Here is a 23,779-nt window from a genome sequence, read left to right as displayed (position 1 = left end):
TTTAAGCTGTCTTATGGTTAGTGTTCATATGGCATGTAGTATTTATGTTTCTATCACTTTACTTTCAACTATTCTGTGTCTTAATATTTAAAGTTTGTGTCTTATAAGAATGTTGTTGGAGGGCCAGCTAAGTGGCATAATGGTTAAGTTTGTGTACTCTGCTTTGGTGGCCAGGGTTCATGAGTTCAAATCCTGAGTGCATACCTACACACTCCTTGTCAAGCCATGTTGTGGTGGCATCCCATGTACAAAATAAAGGAAGACTGTCACAGATGTTAGCTCGGGGCCAATCTTCCTCACACACACACAAAAAGAATATTGTTGTGTCTGTTTTTTATGCGGTCTAATAATATCTGCCTTTTAGTTGGAAAGTTTAGTCCTTTCATATTTAATGTAATTACTGATATAGTTTTAAGTCTACCATCTCAGTATTTGTTTACTATCTGTCCCATGTGTTCTTTGTGTCTTTACTCCTTTACTGCCTTCTCTTGGGTTAATCAAAAATTGCCCCACATTTTGTCTATTCTTTTATAGTTTTGATGATGTAGGGAATAAATTACTAACTCAAAAGCCTTGTGCACTGAAATTCACATAGTCACAGTTCCTACGTTTATACTTTCACGTTGTGGTTGTTATTTTTTTCTATGTGAAAATCCTTAGTCTCCTATTACAAGGTATATGTGGGTCGTGCATGTGTATAGAAACGTGTGTGCATGTGAGTGGGTGTGCGTTGTGCATATGTAAATGTGTTGTATGTGTACATGTGTGTATAAACATGTATGCATGCACATGTGTCTGCTTGTATAGTGTGCCATGTGAATGTTGCTTTTAATTCCTAAATAAATAAGTGATGAAATTTTAGAACATACTTCATACTTTAATTGTATCTCTTCATTAATTTCTGAGTACAGTGAAGTAATTGGTTAAATGACAACATACTGCTCTATCAGAATAAATAGTTCTGTCAAACTGTTTTAATTTGTAAGCCAGAATTTAACTCAAGTGTTTGAAGAAAAAAGTTGTACATTCATAAAATCTCTCAAGTTGCAGATATGAATGATATCCTGATTTAATTCAGTATATATTTCCAAAAAAATCTTACAACAAGATTCATGAAAGCCGTCGTAAGATATCACGTCAGCCACTTCTAACATAGGAGAAACGTGTGCTATCTCAGTTTCATGTCAACTTTTTTCTTTTTGACTGATTTCTTAAGGAAATACTTTTCTCTCCCTTGGTAATGTAGTTGAACTTTGTTTGGACAGCTTCAGGAGGAGAGAAGTCTTAAGAGAGATTTGGGGCATACTGCCTAGAGGAACTCACTTCCATTGATGACTGACGTGATCCAGCCTTGCAGCATACAGGTATGGTGCAAGTCTGTGCATGTGTGGAGACTATGTTTTACCAAGGGTTTGCCTGGTGAAATGGTGAAACTGAACCTTGGGGAATTTTGAGAAATAATTCTGTGAAACATAATTGTAACTAAGGTCTCTTTAATGTGGCTGAGGTCTTCTCTATTAGTAGTAATGATATTAACTTCTTTTACCTTGATTTTGGCACGGTGATAAAGTCAAAAAGACACAGTCATTCAACAGATTAATTCACAATTTTTAAGTGCTTGTAGTGCTGGGTATTCTGCCAGGCACCATGGGTAACCCAAAATTAAAAATGCCGAGTTACTACTCAAGGAAGATACAGTCAAATGGGGGAGCTACAATAGGAACACAATAGTAGGATAAGGTAGAAAGTGACGAGGCCCTTAAGTTTGAGCAAAGTGCTAAGGGAGTTCAGGTGGGAAAGATTATTTCCAATGGAGGCTGGGATTGGTCAAAGAATGTTTCATGAAGGAAGTGGACATTTGAGTTGGGCCCTAAAGGAGGGGTAGAAATTTGATAACTACTAATGAACTAGAGGGTATTATTAGAGGTACACACTTGGCCAAAGGTGCAGTGATGGGTTTAGGGGAAAAGAAAAAATTCTGTTTTGTTGGTATATGAGGTACAAGTAGCAAAGTGAAAATAGATAATTCAGGAAAGATAAGATGGACCATACCAAGAAGAATTTTAGATGCCAAGCGTCACTGTTACTGATTAAACAATTAACTTTTATTATTCCCTTTACTATGTGTTAAAAATAGGACCAGCTGGTGGGTAGACATACGCATGTCCACATGGTTATGTAGAATGAAACATGGTCTGTGTATATAGGAAGTAAAATACAGTTCTCTCAAATTTAAATGATCTCCACTCTTTTCAATTTTATTGGTTTTTAAAAATGCTTTTTTAGTATTTATATTTAGTTATGTTTATATTTAACCTTCTATTTATATTCTATTTATATCTACCTATCATTTACAATGCCATTAATTAGAAAGCTAGTTCAAATAGCAAAATGGTTTTCCATTGATGTACCCATGGCTATCTTTATTAGGACCTAGACTATTACTTATTGTGTTTTAGTCTGCCAAGGTTATAGAGATTTCCGTGACCTTTTTTCTCTTTGCTTAATTTTTAGCATGCAGAACTTCCTGAGCTGGACATACTAGCCAACCTTTAACATTAAACATCGAGGACGTTTATGGTCACTACTTAACAATTCCGCAGTTGTTGACCTTCTATTCTGTATTCCCCCTAGTTCTAGTCTATGGTAGGTGGAATTTGTCTCCCTAACTTCCTCACTCCTGGTGTATACACAATTTCTTCTAGTTATTCAATCAAAAACTAATCTAAGTGTTGCTGTGAAGGAATTCTGCAGATGTATCTTAAGGTCCCAAAGTTGACCCTAAAATAAAAAGATTGTCTGGGTGGGCCTGACCTAATCAGATGAGTCCTTCAAATCTGGTTCTTGGAAGTAAGAGATAGAAGAAGTCAGAGATTTTAAATATAAGGGAGATTTAACAAGGGAGAAAAATCTTGGTTGCTGTCTTTCAAGATAGAGGAGGTCATGTGGCAGGTGGCCTCTAGGAGCTGAGAGTGACCTTTGTCCTTCAGTGCAAGAAATTGAATTTTCCCAACAACCTGAGTGAACTTTGAAGAGAATTTTTTCCCAGAGCCTTCGGTCATGACCTCAGTCTGGCCAATACTTTGATTCCAGCCTTTGAGATCCTGAGCAGAGACCCCCCCAGCCATGCTGTGCCTGGGCTTCTGACCCACAGAACTCTGAGCTAATAAATGGGTATTGTTTTAAACTGGTAACTTTGTGGTAATTTGCTATGCAGCAAAAGAAAACTAACACATGGCCCACTTCTCCTATATCATCCCTACACACTACAAGGCACACCTCTCAGAGGAGAACAACCTGCTTACAGGCCTCGTGCTCATCATTACCAGGGATATTCTACTGGTACATTATTCAAATAGTGCCTTCTGATGGGGTGCGGTCAGGTTTCTAAACTTTTCCTTTTTATCTTTCTTTTCAAAAGTTGTAAAATATTTCAGACATAAGAAAAAGTCTAGAGAATATTATAACCAACCACTTTGTATCCATTATCTAGGTTAAGAAATAAGATATCACTGACCACATGAAACCCCTGTGTACTCTGCCCCAGTCCTGTGCCCCTCGCCTCTTCCCCAGAGGTAATCACTGTCTTGAATTTGATGTTTCTCATTCCATATGTGTTTTTATACTAACGTGTGTATCCATAAATAATATATAATACTGTTTTGCCTCTTTTTTAAACTTTACATAAATGGTATCACGCAGTCTGTGACTTTCTGCAACCTGTGTGTGTGAGTGTTTTCCACTCAATGTTATGTTTTTGAGAACAGTTTTATTTTATTTGGGCTCCTAGTATCCCTGGCTGAAGGCTGGGCCGTCCCTCACCCAGGAATTTATAAGGATGCTGGGAGGACATATGAGCTGATGGATAAGAAATAAAGTTTATTACCAAAAGGGCAAAAGGAGTCCCAAGGAGAAGGGGTAAGGTTCAGTCAGAAGTGAAGCAGGGAGGAAGCCAAAAGAATGGATCGGGCTCTTATACTGGGTAGGAGTTTGGGCTAGGGAAGAGTTCTTTTGCACAGGTTGGGGGTTATAAGATTTGAACTTCTCGCTGGTGCCAAAGGATGAGTGGTATGCACTCGCCCTCTTATCTAGGCTGCCCAGATGTGGGACAGGCAGAGAAGGGGGTGAGGATCTGAACACTGTCAATGGTCAACCATCCAAAGTGGAGGAAGCCTCTTTATTCTGGCCATGTTGGGAGATATAACACTAGTTAGCTCATTTTTATTGCATAATATTCTGTTTTGTAATTATCGCTGTTAGTTCCTCTTTTAATGAATATTTAGGTTATTTCTAATCCTCAGCTATCTCAAACAATGCTGCAGAGAACATGCTTATACATGATTCCAGGTACATATGGGAGAATTTCTCAGAGTACATGCTTAGGAGTAGAATTTCTGGGCCACAGGGCATGCGTATTTTCAACTTCGCGGCTACTTTCTATCGCTCTGTAGAGTGGCTTACAGGTTGACGCTCTTTCTAGCTGTGGAGGGATGCTTGTTTCTTCACACCTTTCCCAATACTTGGTCTTGTCAGACTCTTTAATGTTTGCCAATCTAACGGGTGCGATATGCAATTGTATTGTTTTGATTTGCACTTCTTAATTATCAATTACCAAGCAGATTGAACATCTTTCCCTATATTTATTGTTCATTCAGTTTTATCCTTCCAGAAAATGACCTTCTGTCCTGAACTCTGATCTTTTTTTCTGTTGGAATGTCTTTTTCTGTTTAAAACTTGATCTGCGGGCTGGCCCCGTGGCCAAGTGGTTAAGTTCGTGCGCTCCGCTGCAGGCGGCCCAGTGTTTCATTGGTTTGAATCCTGGGTGCAGACATGGCACTGCTCATCAAACCACACTGAGGCAGCGTCCCACGTGCCACAACTAGAAGGACCCACAACGAAGAATATACATCTACGTACCGGGGGGCTTTGGGGAGAAAAAGGAAAAAATAAAATCTTAAAAAAAAAAAATTGATCGGCAGTGGAACAGAATTGAAAGCCCAGAAGTAAAATCACACATCTATGGACAGCTAATTTTCGACAAAGGTGCCAAGAATATACTATGGAGAAAGGAAAGTCTCTTCAATAAAAGGTGTTGGAAAATCTGGACAACCACATGCAAAAGAATGAAAGTAGACCATTATCTTTCACTATACACAAAAATTAACTCAAAATGGATTAAAAACTTGAAGGTAATACATGAAACCATAAAACTCCTAGAAGAAAATATAGGCAGTATGCTCTTTGACATTGGTCTTAGAAGGATCTTATCAAAAACCATATCTACTTGGGCAAGGGAAACAAAATAAAAAATAAACAAATGGGACTTCATCAGACTAAAGAGCTTCTGCAAGGCAAAGGAAGCCATGAACAAAACAAAAAGACAACCCACCAACTGGGAGAAAATATTTGAAATCATATATCTAAGAAGGGGTTAATCTCCAAATATATGAAGAACTCATACAACTCAACAACAAAAAAACCAAACAACCCAATCAAAAAATGGGCAGAGTATATGAACAGATATTTTTCCAAAGAGGATATACAGATGGCCAACAGGCACCTGAAAAGATGTTCAACATCACTAATCATCAGGGAAATGCAAATTGAAACTATAATGAGATATCACCTTACACCTTTCAGAATAGCTATAACTAACAAGACAAAAAAGAACACATGTTGTAAAGGATGCAGAGAAAAGGGAACCCTCATACGCTGCTGGTGGGAATGCAAACTGGTGCAGCCACGATGTAAAACAATATGGAGACTTCTCAAAAACTTAAAAATAGAGATACCAACAACCCAGTTATTCCACTGCTGGGTATTTATCCAAAGAACTTGAAATCAACAATTCAAAGAGACTTAGGCACCCTTCTGTTCACTGTAGCATTATTTACAATAGCCACAACATGGAAGCAACCCAAGTGCCCATCAACTGATGAATGGATAAAGATGTGGTCTATATATATACAGTGGAATACTACTCAGCCATAAAAAAGGCAAAATCATCCAATTTGCAGCAACCTGGATGGACCTTGAAGGTATTATGTTAAGCGAAATAAGCCAGACAGAGAAAGACAAACACCATATGATTTCACTCATCTGGGGAAGATAAATAAATGCATGCACAAAGAGAACAGATTAGTGGTTATCAGAGGGGAAGGGGGTTGGGGGTAGGCATAAAGGGTAAAGGGGCACATATATATGGTGACTGATAAATAGTAACATACAACTGAAATTTCACAATGTTTTAAACTATTATGATCTCAATAAAATAAAAACAAATTGATCTGTAGGCTGTTTTTACATTTTCTAAATATTAATCCTTTATTCAGTATATACCTTGTAATAAATTCCTTCAGTTTGGGGTTTGTCTTCATTTCATTTATGGTGTCTTTTGACATATAGAAGTTTTTAACTTTTATTTTTCCTAGTTTATTAATCTTATCCTTTATAGTGTGTAGTTTTAAATCTTGCCTAAAACCATCCTTTCCTAATCCAAGGTCATATGTTTTCTTTTCTTTCCTGTATTTTCTTTCAGAAGTTTTAAAGCTTTTCTGTCCACATTACATCTTTTATTCACCTGAAATTTGTTTTGGGCAATGATATGAGGTAGACATTGAAATATTTTTCTCAGTATGAACCACCAGCTGCTCCTGCATCCTCTCCCCAGTGATGTGAAATGCCTCTTCTGTTCCTTAACAAGCTTCCACATATAAGTGGATCTGTTCACAGGCCTCCATGCATTTGTTCTGTCCCTGTGCTAGACTTACTCTTTCTTAAACCACTCTATTGTAGTTACTATAGCTTTGGGATACAAGATACATGATATTTTATTTTATTTTTTAATTTTAATTTTTTCATTTTAATTTTTTGCTGAGGAAGATTCACCCTGAACTAACACTTGTTGCCAATCTTCCTCTTTTTGTATGCAAGCTGCTGCCACAGCATGGCAGCTGACAGATGAGTAGTGTTGGTCCGTGCCTGGGGACTGAACCATGCTGCCAAAGTGGAGCGTACCAAACTTAACCATGAGGCCACCGGGGCTGGCTCAAGATATGTGATATTTTAAAGGGTGAGTCCCCTTTGTTCTTCAAAATTATTTTCGCAGTTCCTTGCCCTTTGCTCAATCATGTGGACTTTATGCCAATTAACTAATTAACTTGGATCAAAAAGGCCCGTTGGATTTTGGATTTGGGGAGAACTGAAGTCTCATTGAGACATTCCATCCATGAACATTTGTTTCTGTAATATCTCTCAAAAACTTTTTAGTTTTATTTTTTAAAAGTCTTACATACTTGTCAAAGATTTATTTCTAGATACCTTACATGTTTAGTTGCTATTTATAAATGATATCTTTAAAAATTATACTTTTGAACTATTTGTTGCCAGTTTTTGGGAACGCACTCGGCTTGCACAATCATTTATCTGTTGCTTCCTTCTGATACTTTTACGTAGAAAAGCATGTAAGTTGAAAATGACAGTTATGTGACTTTTTTAAATCTTTATATCTCTTTCTCTTTATATCTCTTTCTCTTAACTATATAACAGCTATATATTTTATAGCATGAGTGTGTATATATATGGTGTTACACCCTGTGCTATATATAATATATGGTATTATACCACATTTATATATAATTATGCTATAAAATTTATAGCTATTGTATATAAAGGATAATATAGTATATGGTATATACCATATTTATGATATTACTATAGCTATACTCTGTAATGGAATATTAATTATATATATGATTATACATACTAAAATATACAAATATACTAATTATATATTATACAATATTAGTATATACTAATATACTAATTACATATATAATATATATACTAATTATATAGTATAGCTATAGTAATGCCATGAGACTATCATTAGTAGATACTACAAGAAGAAAAGCTGTCTAACCTGTAAAGGGCTATTGGTGATGACTTTTTTTTTTTAAAGGTTTAATTTTTTTCCTTTTTCTCCCCAAAGCCCCCCGGTACATACTTGTATATTCTTCGTTGTGGGTCCTTCTAGTTGTGGCCTGTGGGACGCTGCCTCAGCATGTTTTGATGAGCAGTGTCATGTCCGCGCCCAGGATTCGAACCAACGAAACACTGGGCCACCTGCAGCATGGCGCACAAACTTAACCACTCGGCCACGGGGCCAGCCCCTGGTGATGACTTTTTAGTGACAAGCCCAGGAGCTGATTTAAATAGCTATATTCAATAATTCATTACTAGAATTAGACCTGTAAAAACATGTCAATGTTTGCCTAAAATAAAATTGAAAATGCTGTTTATCAGGATCCATTAGCTTAGGCTTGGCACTTTAAGTCAGTTTTCCAGAAATGGTAATAAGTTTGTGTTGACCTGGCTGAACTTTGGTGGTAAGTGTTCCTCAGGACCAAAGACATGGAATTAAATATTAAGTATAAAAGGATAATGCATCTGTCTGCTCAGGCTGCCATAACAAAATACCACAGCCTGGGGGGCTTAAACAACAGAAATTTATTTTCTCACAGTTCTGAACGCTGGGAGTCCAGCAGGGTTGGTTTCTGGTGAGGGCCCTTTTCCTAGCTTGCAGATGGCCGCTTTCTTGCTGTGTCCTCACGTGGTAAAGAGCAAGTGATCTCTCTCTGGTGTCTCTTCTCATAAAGACACTACTCCTGTCAGATCAGGGTCCCACACTTGTGAGTGCATTTAACTTTTCACTACTTCCTTACTCCAAATACAGCCACACTGGAGGTCAGCGCTTCATTCGTGAAGTTGGCAGGGATACACATATTCAGTCCATCACAGAGCTATTTAAATACATCTACTTAACATATTTTCCAGGTTAACTGGTCTTCTGCATTCCCTCTATGAAAGGCATACAGACTTATGACCTGACAAATGCTCGTGGCTAGAAGGCTACTCACAAGTACGCCTCACACTACTATTCCCACATTTGAGTGGTAAGCTTGTTGAGACTCAGTTGTGTTCATTGCCAAACTTGTTTATACCTGTTGAACTTATTATTGTCATTGTGTAACTTAATTTAATGCAATGCAAATTAACATATATGAAGGTAAAAAGAAAAAGTTACTGTTTCTATGGAAACTAAATTGACAATTCCTGGAAAGATTCAATAGTTTTAAAAATTGTCATCAATCAGTTAAGACAATTATAAAAGATTAGAAAACAAAAAGCAAAAAATTTGTGATCTGTACCAAGATTGTTTCATAGGCATCTTTCGTTCTCATTCCATTTTAAAGAAACTGAAACTGAATATTGTAACAAATGCATTATACATATTGTTTATGCAAACTTGTGAATCATGGAACCCCCAAAATCAGCAGAGTCAGGTAATAGGCTCTAATAAGGGCTGACAAATCATGCACATTTACACGTTTTATGTTAAAATGAAGTGTTAAAGCATATTTTTATTATTTTTAACCACCTTTAGTAACCAACTGCTTTTCCCAATCACCTCAGAAAACCTCCCTTATGCTGCTGACCAGGGCTGTGCTGGGGCCGTAATTAGCACTCTAGTGACGACGCAGAGTCTGAGCCGCAGACAAAACTCCGGGCTTCAACACTGTCGCTCTTGTCTGCTTAGCTCAGCAGCCAGCCTCCAGCATGTGTAAATAGAGGTGTGTGTGAGCACAAACTATCAAAAGGCTGGGTTTTTCACCCACATCGTTCATTTCTGAAGCTAGAAAATAATGTGGTGAGTGCGCTGACACACACTACCGCACACAGTCCCAGGACACATCGTCCTAGGAGGGATCATCTCCTCTAGAATACTGCTTTTTCCTTTAGCTGCAGTGATTAAAAGGACCTTCATTTCTCAGCCTTTGCACCCGAAGTGTGTGTCAAGTGTAGCAAAAGGGAAATACTAATCACACTTTAGAGGGAAACACTACCTTTCATCTAGAAAGTTCACATTTTTCAATAGATGCTTCCCTTTGTCCTGACAGCACTACAATGGGGTACATAGCAACTAATTCAGTTTACGTTTTCAAATAGGAACAGCATCCAAGAGAGGCCCAGCTGTTCTCTCTGATCCTCCCATGAGTCCTCTGGTTCCGGTCTTACTCACTCCCCTCCGCCAGGCCCACATGTTCAGAAAGTTCTCCCTGCCATCAGCTTTGCCAGATGCTGTTTATGAGCCTCCACGTGTTTGCTGCCTGTAGCTCGCACCTTAGAGGCAATGTTAAAGGGCTGCTGGAGAACTGCGTCTCCTCCAGGGTTCTACTCCCCTGCCATCCCAGCACGACCTTCAGTGGATCCAAGCAGGACAGAGGTTGTGAGCGTGCAGAGAGAGCCGCTTCAGCTAAAATCTGACAGGGCAATGATCGCCCTGTAACTGCTAACTAGTAAAAGGCTTTGCTGACTGTAAGTATTTCCAGACTGCTCTGCGTTATCAGCAGCATCATGACAAATACGTGAAAGTGACTAACAGGGCTCTTTTAATTCTAATCAAATGGCCAAGTTATCTTTAACAGGGAGTGATGTGGATTTATGTTCACTAAGGTTAATCTCTGGTTCCACTGGATTGTCTAAATGAAAATAACTTGCGCTCACAGCAGCCATAATTAGAGGGAGGGGAAGACAGCCCTGAGCACTTTGTAAATCAATCTGAGGACAGTGGCAGAACAAAAGACTCTTAGAGCCGGGAGGGACGTTGGAATCCATCTAGTCCAAATGCTTATTTTACAGATTAAGAAATAGCCAACGTGTTTCTCATCAGGAACACTTTTGTCATTTGGGCAGGACTCTTCTTTACTGTGAGGGACTATCCCACATGTTGCAGGATGTTTAGCATCCCTGGTACCTGCCCACCAAATGCCAGTAAACTTGACAGTAATTATGACAACCAAAATAATCCCACAAACTTCCCACTGTGCCTGAGGGAGGTGTACCTCTCCCTGTTGAAAACCTCTGAGCCAGTTGCTCACAAACAGGAAGAAACATATGCTAACACAACTGATTCACTGACAGCCCTGCTGAAACTTTAATGTGCGTGAGAATCAACCAGAGATCTTGTTAAAAATGCAGCCTGTGATTCAGTAGGTCTGGGATGGAGAGAGAGTCTGTATTTCTAAGCAGCTCAGAGGTGATGCTGAGACTGCTAGTTTATGGATCCCACTTTGAGTAACAAGGGTCCAGGGATCAAAGTGAGCAGACATCTGAACCATCTTGCTGTCCATACCAGTTCGTGTCCCACCCCAAGTTGTGGCTGTGGAATGCCGCAAAAGGCTGAATGTATGGGTTTATCAGGAGATCTGCTCTGGCTTTGCCTTGGGGACCCTGCTTCAGTCTGTTTCTTCTCCTGGGTGGCCTGATGGCAGACTCCACCTTTGCCTCTGCACAGCAAGCTTCAGACTATTTTTTGTTTCCAGAGCCTGACTTTATGTAAGACCATCTCTTATAGTCTCCTGCCCTCACCTGTCAAACTGCAGTTCTTGGAAACCCGGTTGAGAAACCAAAACCAAGGCGCCTGCTTGCTAGGTGAGCTGGCAGAGGCGGGCGAGGTCCGGGAGAGCCTATGAGCTGTTATGTGTCTTGATGACAAAGCTGACCAGAGCCTGTGTTTTCTGACTCCCTGCTCAGATATCCTCCCCAGTGGCCCATGTTCTTGTTTCCATCTCTTCCCATCATTAAGTGAAACTATGTGTCACCAGGTATGGCTGTTTAACTTATCAGGAAACTGCCACCTACTCTGCTTCAGCAAGAAGGTTCCTTATGGATCAGCTTCTTGGTTGAACTGCAATGTGGAGAACTTCTGCAATGTGTAACAAATGGCATACTGAGATATAAGTGCCTGCAAGTGTTTTTGTCAGGTTTTTTCCCATTCCTAGCACTTGGAAGTAGTTGGTGGGAAGATTTTGAGAGGGGTTCATCTCCTGTGGTGATAAAACCATGAGATATAAAGGAACTCAGTGACTATAGGAAACAAGCTCCATATTCTCCATGATCTTTTCTGGTTTCTTTCATCCCTTTTCAGCCAAAGAAACAAGTCAGAAGGCCATCCATGTGGGTGGGTAGGCATTTTATTGGGAGCAAGGTACTCTGTAACTCCATAACGTTTGTCTTAGCCTGGGTTCCCCTGAAAGCACAGCCTGAGACAAAGTTTTGCATGATTGTCGTTTATTTGAGGATGGAGATCCTATGGAGCGGCAGGGCAGACAGCGGGAGTCAAGCAGAGGAAGATGTGGTCAAGTCGGCCACTGCTACAGGTGGCCAGTGCTGGGTTCTGCCTGGATCATCTGAGAAGCCCCATGAAGGGCACCTGAGAACTCTCTCACTAGAGGACGAAAGGAAGAAGCATTTACCTATCACCTCCCACACCCCATTGGTCAAGGGTGGGCCCATGGGTCTTGACTCCCCTGAACTTCCAGGTTGTGCAGGTATGAGTGCCCAGAAAGTTCCTGACGCACCTCACTACATCAGAGCCAGTCAAAATCTGTGAAGAAATGCTAGAGCGAGAGGTGGGTCAAGTGAAATTTTAAGTGGTGTCTAAGAGAAAATAATCTTGAGACGATGGAGGATATTTGGGACAGCTCTGGGAGTTCTGGGAAATGGAGACATCCCGCTTGAAGTGTCTTTAGTGTATTTAGCACAGGCTCTTGTCTGAATGGGAGCTGTACTTTCTGAAAGTCATACTTCCAAGCCGCGTCCTGTAATCCTGCTTTGTCACAGCAAGGGCCCATACAGAGTCTGCAAACCTCGCTCTTAGAGAATTACAGACTCAGTTTAGACTATTTCCCAAGTGTTAGTTTCTCACACTCAACTTTGATTACAAGAAGACTGGCCATAAAAACAGCTTTGGAAAACTGGGTATGCATATGTGAAAGAATGATGTTGGGCCCTACTTACACCATATATAAAATTAACTCAAAATTGATCAAAGACCTAAACATAAGAGATAAAACTCTTAGAAGAAAACATAGGGGAAAACCTTCATGACACTGAATTTGGCAATGATTTCATGGATATGACATCAAAGACAAGAAAAAATAAAAGTAAAAATAGATAAACTGGACTACATCAAAATTTAAAACTCCTGTGCATCAAAGGACAATCAACACAGAATGGAAGAAAAGATTTGAAAATCACATACCTGATAAGGAGTTGACATCCAGAATATGCAAAGAACTCCTACGACTCAACAACAAAGAAACCAACAACTTGATTTAAAAATGGGCAAAGGACTTGAATAGATATTTCTCAAAAGAAGATATACAAATGGCCAACAAGCGCATGAAAAGATGCTCATCACAAATCATTAGGGAAATGCAAATCACTACCACAATGAGATACCACCTCACACCCATTAGGATGGCTACTGTATTAGTTTTCTAGGGCTGCCATAATAAAGTACCATAGACTCGGGGGCTTAAACAGCAGACATTTATTTTCTCACAGTCCTGGAGGTCAGAAGTGCCAAGGCGTTGGCAGGTTTGGTTTCTTCTGAGGCCTCTCTGCTTGGCTTACAGATGGCAGCCTTTTTGCTGTGTCCTCACATGGCCTTTCCTGTGTGAGCACAGATCGCTGGTTTCTCTTTGTATATCCTCCTTCCCTCCTTTCCAGTCACACTGGATTAGGGTTCAACCTGATGACTTCATTTTAAGTTAATGACCTCTTAAAGCCCCTATCTCAAAATATGGTTACATTTCTGATGTACTAAAGGGTTGGGACTTTGAATATGAATTTTGGGAAGACACAATTCAGTTCATAACAGCTACTATCAGAAAAACAGAAAACAACATGTTGGCAGGGATGTAGAAAAATTGGAACCCTTGTGCACTGTTGGGGGAATGTAAAATGATGCAGTTGTCACAGAAAGCAGTATGGCAGTCTTCAAAAAATTAAAAATTGGGGGCCAGCTTAGTGGCATAGTGGTTAAGTTTGTGCACTCCACTTCAGTAGCCGAGGGTTTGTGGATTTGGATCCCAGGCATGGACCTACACACTGCTCATTAAGCCATGCTCTGACAGCGTCCCACATATAGAGGAAGATTGGCACAGATTTTTAGCTCAGGGACATTCTTCCTAAGCAGAAAAGAGGAAGATTGGCAAAGATGTTAGCTCAGGGCCAGTCTTCCTCACCAGAAAACAAAAAAGAAAATAAAAAATAGAATTACCTTATGACCCAGCAATTTCACTTCTGGGTATATACCCAGAAAAACTGAAAGCAGGATCTTGAAGAGACATTTATGCACACGCATTATTCACAATAGCCAAAAGACAGAAGTAACCGAAGTGTCCATTGAAGGATGAATGAATAATCAAAACATGGTATATATACACAACAGAGTATGACTCAGTCTAAAAAAGGAAAGAAATCTGACACATGCTACAACATGGATGAACCTTGAGAACATTATGTTAAGTGAAATAAGCCAGTTAAAAAGATAAATAGTGTATGACTCCACTTATATGAGGCAGTCAAATTAAACAAGACAGAAAGAATGGCGGTTGCCAGGGGCAGTGGGGATGGGAGATCGCTGAAGGAGGAACTGTTTAACGGGTGTAGAGTTTCGGTTCTGCAAGTTGAAAAAGTTGTGGAAGTTGGTTGCACAACAATGTGAATGTGCTTGACACTGCTGAACTGTCTACTTAAAAATGGTTAAGATGGTAAATTTCATTTATGTATATTTTACTACAATTAAAAATAAGTAAAACAAAGTAAACCAACAAAAAATAGTTATGGAGGTGGTAGAGGAAGGAAGCCATCAGAAAATGGGTGAAGAGCTGGATAAATGGATGAACGAGAATGAGCAAGTGGCAAATTTTAAACTCTTATAAAACTGTTTCATTACTAAATAGGTATGTTTTAAACTACTAAAGTTGGCTAATACAAGCATATCTGTTAAGTGTCCCCTTTTTTGGTTACCCAGAAATCTGCTGTGAGGGAAGAAATGAGCCCTGTAAATCCTTCTCTCTTCCCCAGGCCTTGCTCGTTAGGCCTGTTGCGTAATGCTTAGAATCAGACCTGCCCTTCAAGGGCAATGACGACGGGGCCTCCCTGGGAGCTCAGGGCTGCTCCAGCTGCTGCTGCACAGCTGCAGGGTTCTCTGGGGAACTACTGGCTTAGGATCCTAATGAGCTTTTTCTACCTGTGCTCAAATTAGTAATGAGAACAGCTTGAAGACATCAGCTTGCAAGCTATTCAAGCAAATTGGAAAATCTGGAAAGACAGCTACACTGGCAGTAGTTGTTAATGCACTGTCATACCTCTTACGCTAGAATTATGTTGCTTCAACATGCAATCATCTTTCATATTCACCAGAAACCAAAAGTCATTTCTTGTGTAAGGCCACAGGGAAGTGGGAAAAACCTTTAACAATTGTTTTACATTCTGAATAGACTGGATTCCCATTTGGATTTTGCTGATGTTTATGCCATCTGCCATTTACCCATAGCATTTTATGGACATTCCGTAATCTTCTCCAAAGATGTGAATAAGATAGTATGCAATTCACTTTAATTACATATTATTAACTTTTACATTAATTTTCGTAAAAAGATATGATCAGTAAGAGGTTTTCTTACTGATGATAAAGTTATAATAATCACAATAAATGTCAGCATTTATGCAGAGTCTAAGAGAGACGACAAAGCTCAGAATGAAGGGAAGAGAAATTCATTTACATGACTAAAACTTGAGTTCTTACTATACTCTCAGAGTTGTTGCTGTGGGTTTGTGGTTTTTTTAAGGCAGTTATTCCCACTGTTTTAAAAGTTCTTAATCACTTTAGAATCAAGAAAGTTTAAGCCCAGTTAGCAGAATGAAATTTTAATATAAAATGCAAAATCCAGTTTTGAGCACTGGTTCATAGAAGAGACAAATATATTTGACATGTATGGATAACAGTAACTACAATACTATTTTACCTTACTACCATTTATTGATGCTCAGCACTGCCAAACATTGTTCTGGGCACTTTACATTTAATCCTTACAATAGCCCTAGGAGATAAATATTTTAACTACATTTTATACATGATAAAAATGAGGCTTACAAGATTAACATCTTCAATATCACAGCTTTAAAGAAGCAGAACTATCTGAAACTATAATTGCCTGATCCAAGGTCATGGGTTCATATTTTTAGTTCTGCTATGAGCCAGCCACTGCTGTATACACTAGGAATATATCAGCTTTAAACCACCATGATACCTCAGAATAGACCGTGTCAGAGAATTGAAAATTCTTGATCATCAGAGGCATTTAGGCAAGAATAAAAGACCATTTGGCCAAGATAGTTTCTATTGGATAGTAATCTGTAGCGTTCATTTCAAAGAAATAGAACATTACAACTTGAAGGAAATAATCGTTTAATCCAACCACTCCATGAATCAGAAGCATACTTTCTCCTTCTAATTCCATAAAATGCTTAGTAAACCTTGGGTGGACAGTAGTATTCATGAAACTGCAGTAATGCTAAGACTGCGACAGAAACTGGGTGTGGTTATCTTGTGGCTGAGCACAAAGCCAATGAAAAAGACACCTTTCCAAGTGAACAGCTGCAATATCTGCACAGTATTGACTGAATTCTAGAGTTGTTTGACCTGCTGCATGATATTATACAATCTCATAAAAAGGAGACTTTTTCAGAGTATACTAGCAGTGGAGATTGGGCATAAGCAAACCATGGCTAAGCTGCCTCCTGGTTGTGACAGGTCCAGCTTGACACTCTTTGGAGATGTGCCGTGAAAGTCTTGCTTCAATTACGCAGCAATCATACATGACACAATGGGCTACAGCTTCAGATGGGCCATGGGAGCAATTCTGTTTTTCGCACTCTTCTCCTCCACCCTCCTGTGTCTGGAAGTGAGCGACAGCTAAGAGTCACTACATTTACTGTCGTTGTTGCATAATAAAGCAGGAATGCACCAGGAGATGACTGATACTTCTGCTCTCTGCCTTTATTCCAGGGACTGTGCTGTTTTTATTATTAGCACATACAGCACTGTTGCTTTGAAAAATTTATATTTCCTTTTGTAGATTACAACACCTTAAAAAATAAAACATAACGTCAAGGGCTCTCTCTCTTCCCCCATGATATTTATGAGGGTGCCCAAGAGCACATTTAATATATAGCACACAAAAAGCACATGTACAATAAATAACTACCATTAAATGTAACAAATAACATAGATAACTATATTTTCTTCATCTGCCCATTTAGCTAAAGTGTTTCTGCTTTGTGTTCCTCAAATCCTCAAGGGAATGTGTTAGATGTCCTCTCTATGCTCATGACTCCCTAATGTACACCTTGAGCTTGAACTCTTTCCTGAACCTAGATTCATATATGCAGTGTCTGATTGACATCTCCTTTTAAACTTAACTTTGACCTACTTCCCCAAACCTATTTTCCCCTAGCATTTCCCTCAAGCCGTAAATCTAGGTGTCCTCCTTGAATCCTCCTTTCCCTCCATCTAATCCATTCACGGATCAGTTCCTCTTACAAATATATCCTGAATCTGTTCATATTTTTCCCTGTCTACTGCCACCATCCTACTGCAAGCAGCCATCACATTTTCTCCAGATTTTTCTAGTACCTTCAAAATTGCTCCATTCTTGCCTCCACCATTCTTTTCCACAAAGTGATTTAAATAAATGTATATATATACACACACATCTATCTGATATTCTCAGTACCCTGCTTAAAACTTTTCATGAGTCTCCACTGCACTTAGAGTAAAGCCCACACTCCTCCCCACTGCCTAGAAGGTCCTGCGTGAGCTGGCTCTCCTCCTCCAGTCACATCTCAGACACTCCCCGCTCATTCCCTGTGCTTCAGCTACTCCTTTCTCTTCTGTAAACTCACCGAAACTACTTCCACATCAAGGTATTTGCACATGTGCCCTCTGTCCAGAATGTTCTTCCCCCAGATCTTTGTATGGCCACAGGAGAATCAGCTCTCAACTCAAATGCCCGCTCAGAGAGGCTCCCTGACCTCCACATCTAAAGCAGATCCCTCCCAGCCCATCACTTTTTATCACCTCACTCCATTTGGGTTAATTTAGAGTAATTTTCTAGAAAATGTTCTAACGGAAATTACCTTACTTGTTTAGTCATTTCTTGTCTATCTCCCATTGTTAGAATGTGAGCCCCCTAAGGGCAGAGATCTGTTTGTCTCCTTCACCAGCTGGTGAAGGGCCTGGTACCTGGTAGGCACACAATGGATGTTTGTTGAATGATGCGGCTTTTCCTTAGGGCACAATGCGTGTTTCAAGGTAAGATACCTGGCTGGGTTACAGAGTCCATTTGCTTACTTACGATAAAAGATGCAACCCAAAGACAGAGATATCAGAGGCCTCATCATTTGTTTTTCTAATAAACTCCTTTTTCAGCATCATAGTCCACTAATATGAATTACATTCCTATCTTTTGGACATTAATTATAATAGACATATCGAGATCATTGAGTCTGACTCTTGCTTTTCACAAAAGGCATAAGTCTGGACTATTAGGGTTTTTTTCTGAGGAAGATTAGCCCTGAGCTAACTACTGCCAATCCTCTTCTTTTTGCTGAGGAAGACTGGCCCTGAGCTAACATCCATGCCCATCTTCCTCTACTTTATACGTGCCTACCACAGTATGGCATGCCAAGTGGTGCCATGTCCGTACCTGCGATCTGAACTGGCCAACCCCGGGCCGCCAAAGCAGACCTTGCGCACTTAACCGCTGCGCCACTGGGCCGGCCCAATTAGGTATTTTTTTTTTTTTTTCCAAAAGATTTTACTTTTTCCTTTTTCTCCCCAAAGCCCCTCTGGTACATAGTTGTATATTCTTCGTGTGGGTCCTTCTAGTTGTGGCATGTGGGACGCTGCCTCAGCGTGGTTTGATGAGCTGTGCCATGTCCGCGCCCAGGATTCGAACCAACGAAACACTGGGCCGCCTGCAGCAGAGCGTGCGAACTTAACCACTCGGCCACGGGGCCAGCCCCCTCAATTAGGTATTTTTAAAACAGTGAAGAATTAACAGCTTTCATGTTCTTCTTTGAGAATACTGGTGTTATAGGTGGGAATTTATATTAATTCCTACAGTCGTTGACAAAGACTCTCTAACTGACCAAACTTTAATCAGGCTCCTCTAAGCCCCCTTCTTGACGAGGCCTCAAACTTTGCCTCTAAGAACTATAACTTTCAGCACAAACGAATCCACTCCTCACACTTGAGACTTGAACAAACATTAACATAGTTTCTATCAGCTCAAGGCTGTGTTCCCAGGGTGACGACCCCAGCCCCCTTAAAATGCCATGCCTGCGAAAGCTCAATGCTGCCCAAAGAATTTTTTTGTTTGTTTTAGCCAAAACCTGATTATAGGCCTCTGACTACCCTTTTCTTGGAGAATTTACTTTAGAAAACATGCGATTGTAAATCCTTTCTCTCTCTCATTGAGATTGTATGTCTTACAATCCAGGAATGTCTTTCTCAAGGATCTGGGAGCCACCCTTTGAAATGTAATCATCAAGAAGTATAGGGCCACTGTCTCTTAGTCTCTGTAGGGTAGTAGCCTAACTTCCATACGTGCCAGTTAGCAGACACCGATGACCTAATCACATTGACCCCAAACCCCCGTCTCCTTCAGTACTATTTCTTTAGCACATCTGGCATTTAAAAATACTTCCTGCCTTTTGTTTTGCCAAGTTTGGCTCAGTTCTGCACTGAAGTCTCTCTCACCTACTGCAGTAGCGCAAGTAAAATCTGTCTTGTCACTTTGAACAAGAGTCTGGCAAATAATTTCTCTTGACCATGAGCTGGCCAGTTATCATGTGCTGCATGTTTGGCTGTGTTTTAGTGTGGATGAATTCTCCCAGATTGGGTGCTACATCTAGCCAGCCTTTTTGGTTTCTCAAGATGATGATATTTCTAAGGAATGGTTCTTAACACTGTCTTCACTGTGGTGGGAGATGGGCTCAAGGAAGGTCCTAGGGACGGATGTCAATCTAAGAGAGGAAAACGATACAGCCATGCCCTGAAGCCATGCCCAGACGCCTCCATCTCTAAGACCCTCTTGATAATCTAAATCAAGCCACTCTGGATTCCGTGTCTTATCTCCTTTGGGTCTTGCAGTCTTGAATGCCCATGGAGACTCCAAGTCCAGCAGACAGTTGGATACAGGTCTGGAGCTCGGGAGAGAGATCTAAGCTTGGAGACACAGTTGAAGTAATCAATGTTCAGATGTAAACTGAGTGGATAAGATTACCCAGCAAGAATGGGTTGACTGAGAAGAGGGCCAAGGACAAAACCTCCTAGGAGACACTAATGTTTTCAGAAAGAGTGGAGGACTGTGCTCCTCAAATTTTTACGTATCATAGCACACATAAAAAGTAGCATTTATATGGCACAGCGCAGGTAAAGTGTAAGAGATTTTGGGGTGTCTATATGGGGCTTGGTGAAATTTTTCATTACTTTACGTATTCATTTCTTAGGGCTACAGTAACAAAGAACCACAAACTGGGTGGATTAAAACAACACAAATTTATTGTCTCACAGTTCTGGAGGCTTTGAGTCAAAAACTAAGGTGTCAGCAGAGCCATGTTGCATTTGAAACCTGTAAGGGAAATTTTTTCCTTTCCTCTCCCTTGCTTCTGGTCATTTGCCAGCAATCTTTGGCTTTCCTTGACCTGAAACTGCATAACTCCGATATCCGCCTTTGTCATCAAGTGGTATTCTCTCTGTGTGTCTCTCTGTCTTCACATGAGCATCTTCTTGCAAGGACACCAGTCATATTGGATAAGCGGGCCCACCCTATTCCAGTAGCACCTCATCTTTACTAATTACGTCTGCAATGACCCTATTTCCCAATAAGGCTGTATTCTGAGGTACTAATGGTTAGGACTTCAACATATCTTTTTTTTGATATGTGTGGAAATTATTATGAAATCCATAATAATTTCTTTATATTCAGTAACTATAATAAGAAAATAAAATGAAAAGTAGTAGGGATGCTAAATATTGAATTTACATAACATTTAAGCTGACTTTTTGATATGAAATTTTATGTTTAAAATGGATATACTTTCTGATTATGTCTGATCTCTTCAAATTCTTGTTTATTACTCTTGGTGAGAAATGTTCACACAAATAGGTCATAAAAAATGTAAGATCGTTTTTATAATCGCTCAAAAATTTATGATGGCTGAAATTAAAAAGAATCTATCAGCCTCTCATTTTTTTTTTCCATTGACAAATGTAATAGTAAATTTCTTGCTAAGATGAGAATGGATTTTGAATCCAATAAACTTTTCTCTTGATGAACAAGCATGCATTGTTAAGTTAGTCATCATTTGGATAGGCTACCTTGGAGGCTACTAAAAGTATAGCTGGCACTAATATATTTGAAGACAGAATTTGGCCCTCTGATTGCAGTTGCAAAAGGAAAGAAGCCCTACTTGGCTTCCCCACTGCCACCAGCTGTGCACTCCTCTCCTTGGGCTACTAAAGTTGCTGTGCAACTCGGTCTCTACCAGAGACTCTCAATAGAGCAGTGAGTTCCGTGTGCTTCAGGGAAGCAGAGAGGCACACTTGCAGATCCACTCTTCTTGGGTGGCCCTCACAGGAGCGTAGACTAAAAATGCTCCTAATGACTGCTGTCAGCTAGGAGGTTCTATACTTCCGGGCCCTGTCTGGGTAAAGCGATCAATATCTCTCTGCTTCCTGCCTGTTGGGGAGCTCTGAGGCAGAGGAAGGTGAGTCCTTAAAAGGGCAACTGGTTAATCAAGAGAAAAAACAAAACACTGTGGTGTCCCAAAACCAAGGACAGCGTGGGCCACAATGTCAAGTCCTGATCATATTGCGAGTAGATAAGGACTGAAGGGTTTAAGAGGTTGTGGGAGACCTTGGTAGGAGCAGTTTTAGTCAAGTGGTAGGAGCCCAAGCACAAATTGCCATGAGTTACAGGGAATGGCAGTGAGAAGTAGGGACATTAGAGGTAGACAACTCTTCTGTAAGCTTTGATTACACTCAGTGTCTTGAAACTCCCTGGTTTTTAGTTTAGTTTTGTTTTGTTTTTGTAAAATGGGCAAATATTAAAATTCACCTCATAGGACTGTTGGGAGGATTAAAGAAATTAACGTGAAAGCTTTCTGAAAACTATAAAGCACCAGAAATTTATAAATACATTTATATATTATCAGGTATTTTTAGTTCTAGTGAAAGTCTGTGATTCTTCCCAAGGTACCCACCGCCCACAGGAGCCATTTCTTTTCACAACTGGTAAAAAAAAAAAAAAAGATAGTGAACCAGCAACAAGAGCTGGATGTAGCCAACATTTCTTGACCCTCTTTGGTGCCCAGGTGGTAAAGGGAGTAAATGCTCTGTGATGCCACTTCTAAGAAAGGAGAGAAAATCACCCCAAAGTGCTCTCTCTCTAAAAACTATCAGATTTACTCTTCGAGAAGAAAGTATTTTTATTAATTGATTCGACTTTGGCAAAATGCTGACAAGAAGCCAAAGACTTGATTAATTCTCTGAAATTTGTAGAGAATATAAATTTTAGGAAGACCTAGGAGTGTAGATTTTGGCTGCAGGTGACCTAGGCTGGGCCTAAAATCCGAATGGAAGTAGATCACTGGAAGGACCCACCAGTCAACCCAGCTGCACTGTCCCAAGCCTAGATGGAGTTTACTGTGATGTTCAGATGCAGGAAGAGCATGTTGCAGAAAAACGTGTTCCTAGATAAAAAAGAAAAAAAACCTGGCTTCCTTTCCATTACGTTTTCATGGTAGGGCAGTTAAACTGGGTAATAGGTATGTGTAGTGTTGAAGTGGTGTCAGGCATAGCTACATGTAACTGCAATTCACTGCAATTCTTTTTTTTTTTTTGAGGAAGATTAGCCCTGAGCTAACTACTGCCAATCCTCCTCTTTTTGCTGAGGAAGACTGGCCCTGAGCTAACATCCATGCCCATCTTCCTCTACTTACATGTGGGACGCCTACCACAGCATGGCATGCCAAGTGGTGCCATGTCCGCACCCAGGATCCGAACTGGGGAACCGGGGCCACCGAAGCGAAACATGCACACTTAATGGCTTCACCACTGGGCCGGCCCCTGTAAGTGCAATTCTCTACCCTTAAATCCTGGAGTTGGATTTACCTTCGCAATCAACCCATTTCACTTTGCCCGTATAACTAGATGGTTACCTATGTAGACCGTTCAACAGGTGGTTTATCTTAAGAAAACATCAAAACTATTTTCAGGATAAACTAAGACACTGTTTTGAACAACTTTTTTCATTTTCTGAAAACTGGTGTCAAAGCAAAAATTGCGCCAGACAAAGTTAAATGGGCAAGAAAGACTTTATTCAAGGCTATTGCATCAGGGGAGAGCTATCAGAACTTCCTGTGAACTCAACTTCCCTGAGGCAGAGGAGGTGGGTTTTTTAAGCGCTGGAGTGAGCTAGTGGAAACGACTGAAGAGTGTTAGGGGGAAGTCATAGGCCGTCTGAGTTTGCAAATTGGCTTTACCTAAAGGAAAAACAAACTTATACCTTTATGATGGGAAGTAGTTCTGCAGCTTGGAGCATGGTGCCTACCGAAGTTAGGTCCCCGTCCTCCCACAGGAACTGGGAGGGAGGGGTGCTGTCTCCTTTGATGATGACGTTTCACAGAGCTACCTCTCAGGTCATTGAGAAAGATATTCCTGGGTTGTAAAACTGGCAAAAAAAAAAAAAAGCTTTTAAAAAGACTTACATACCTCTGAACGGGGCAGAGAAATAACTTACAAGTTTTCTAAAGAAAATGATCTAAGAAAAGGGAGGTCAGGGTGAGGAAGGAACCT

At 40.2% G+C, this 23,779-nt stretch overlaps 1 protein-coding gene across 2 annotated transcripts in view; it reads left to right on the top strand.

Moving 5' to 3' along the window:
- ME1 (malic enzyme 1) overlaps positions 1 to 23,779 on the top strand; it is a 252,153-nt gene that overhangs the window by 37,345 nt on the left and 191,029 nt on the right. For both annotated transcript variants that reach the window (XM_070559076.1, XM_070559077.1), the window contains one exon: positions 1,266 to 1,364. In XM_070559076.1, the coding sequence (XP_070415177.1) occupies positions 1,332 to 1,364 (33 nt within the window). In that variant the 5' untranslated portion in view covers positions 1,266 to 1,331. The remainder of the gene's footprint in view (positions 1 to 1,265; positions 1,365 to 23,779) is intronic.

This window comes from Equus przewalskii, chromosome 9 (assembly GCF_037783145.1).
Source record: "Equus przewalskii isolate Varuska chromosome 9, EquPr2, whole genome shotgun sequence".
Lineage (NCBI taxonomy): Eukaryota > Metazoa > Chordata > Mammalia > Perissodactyla > Equidae > Equus > Equus przewalskii.
Note: the sequence above shows the minus strand (reverse complement) of the source record. Positions and strands in the feature narration are given on the sequence as shown.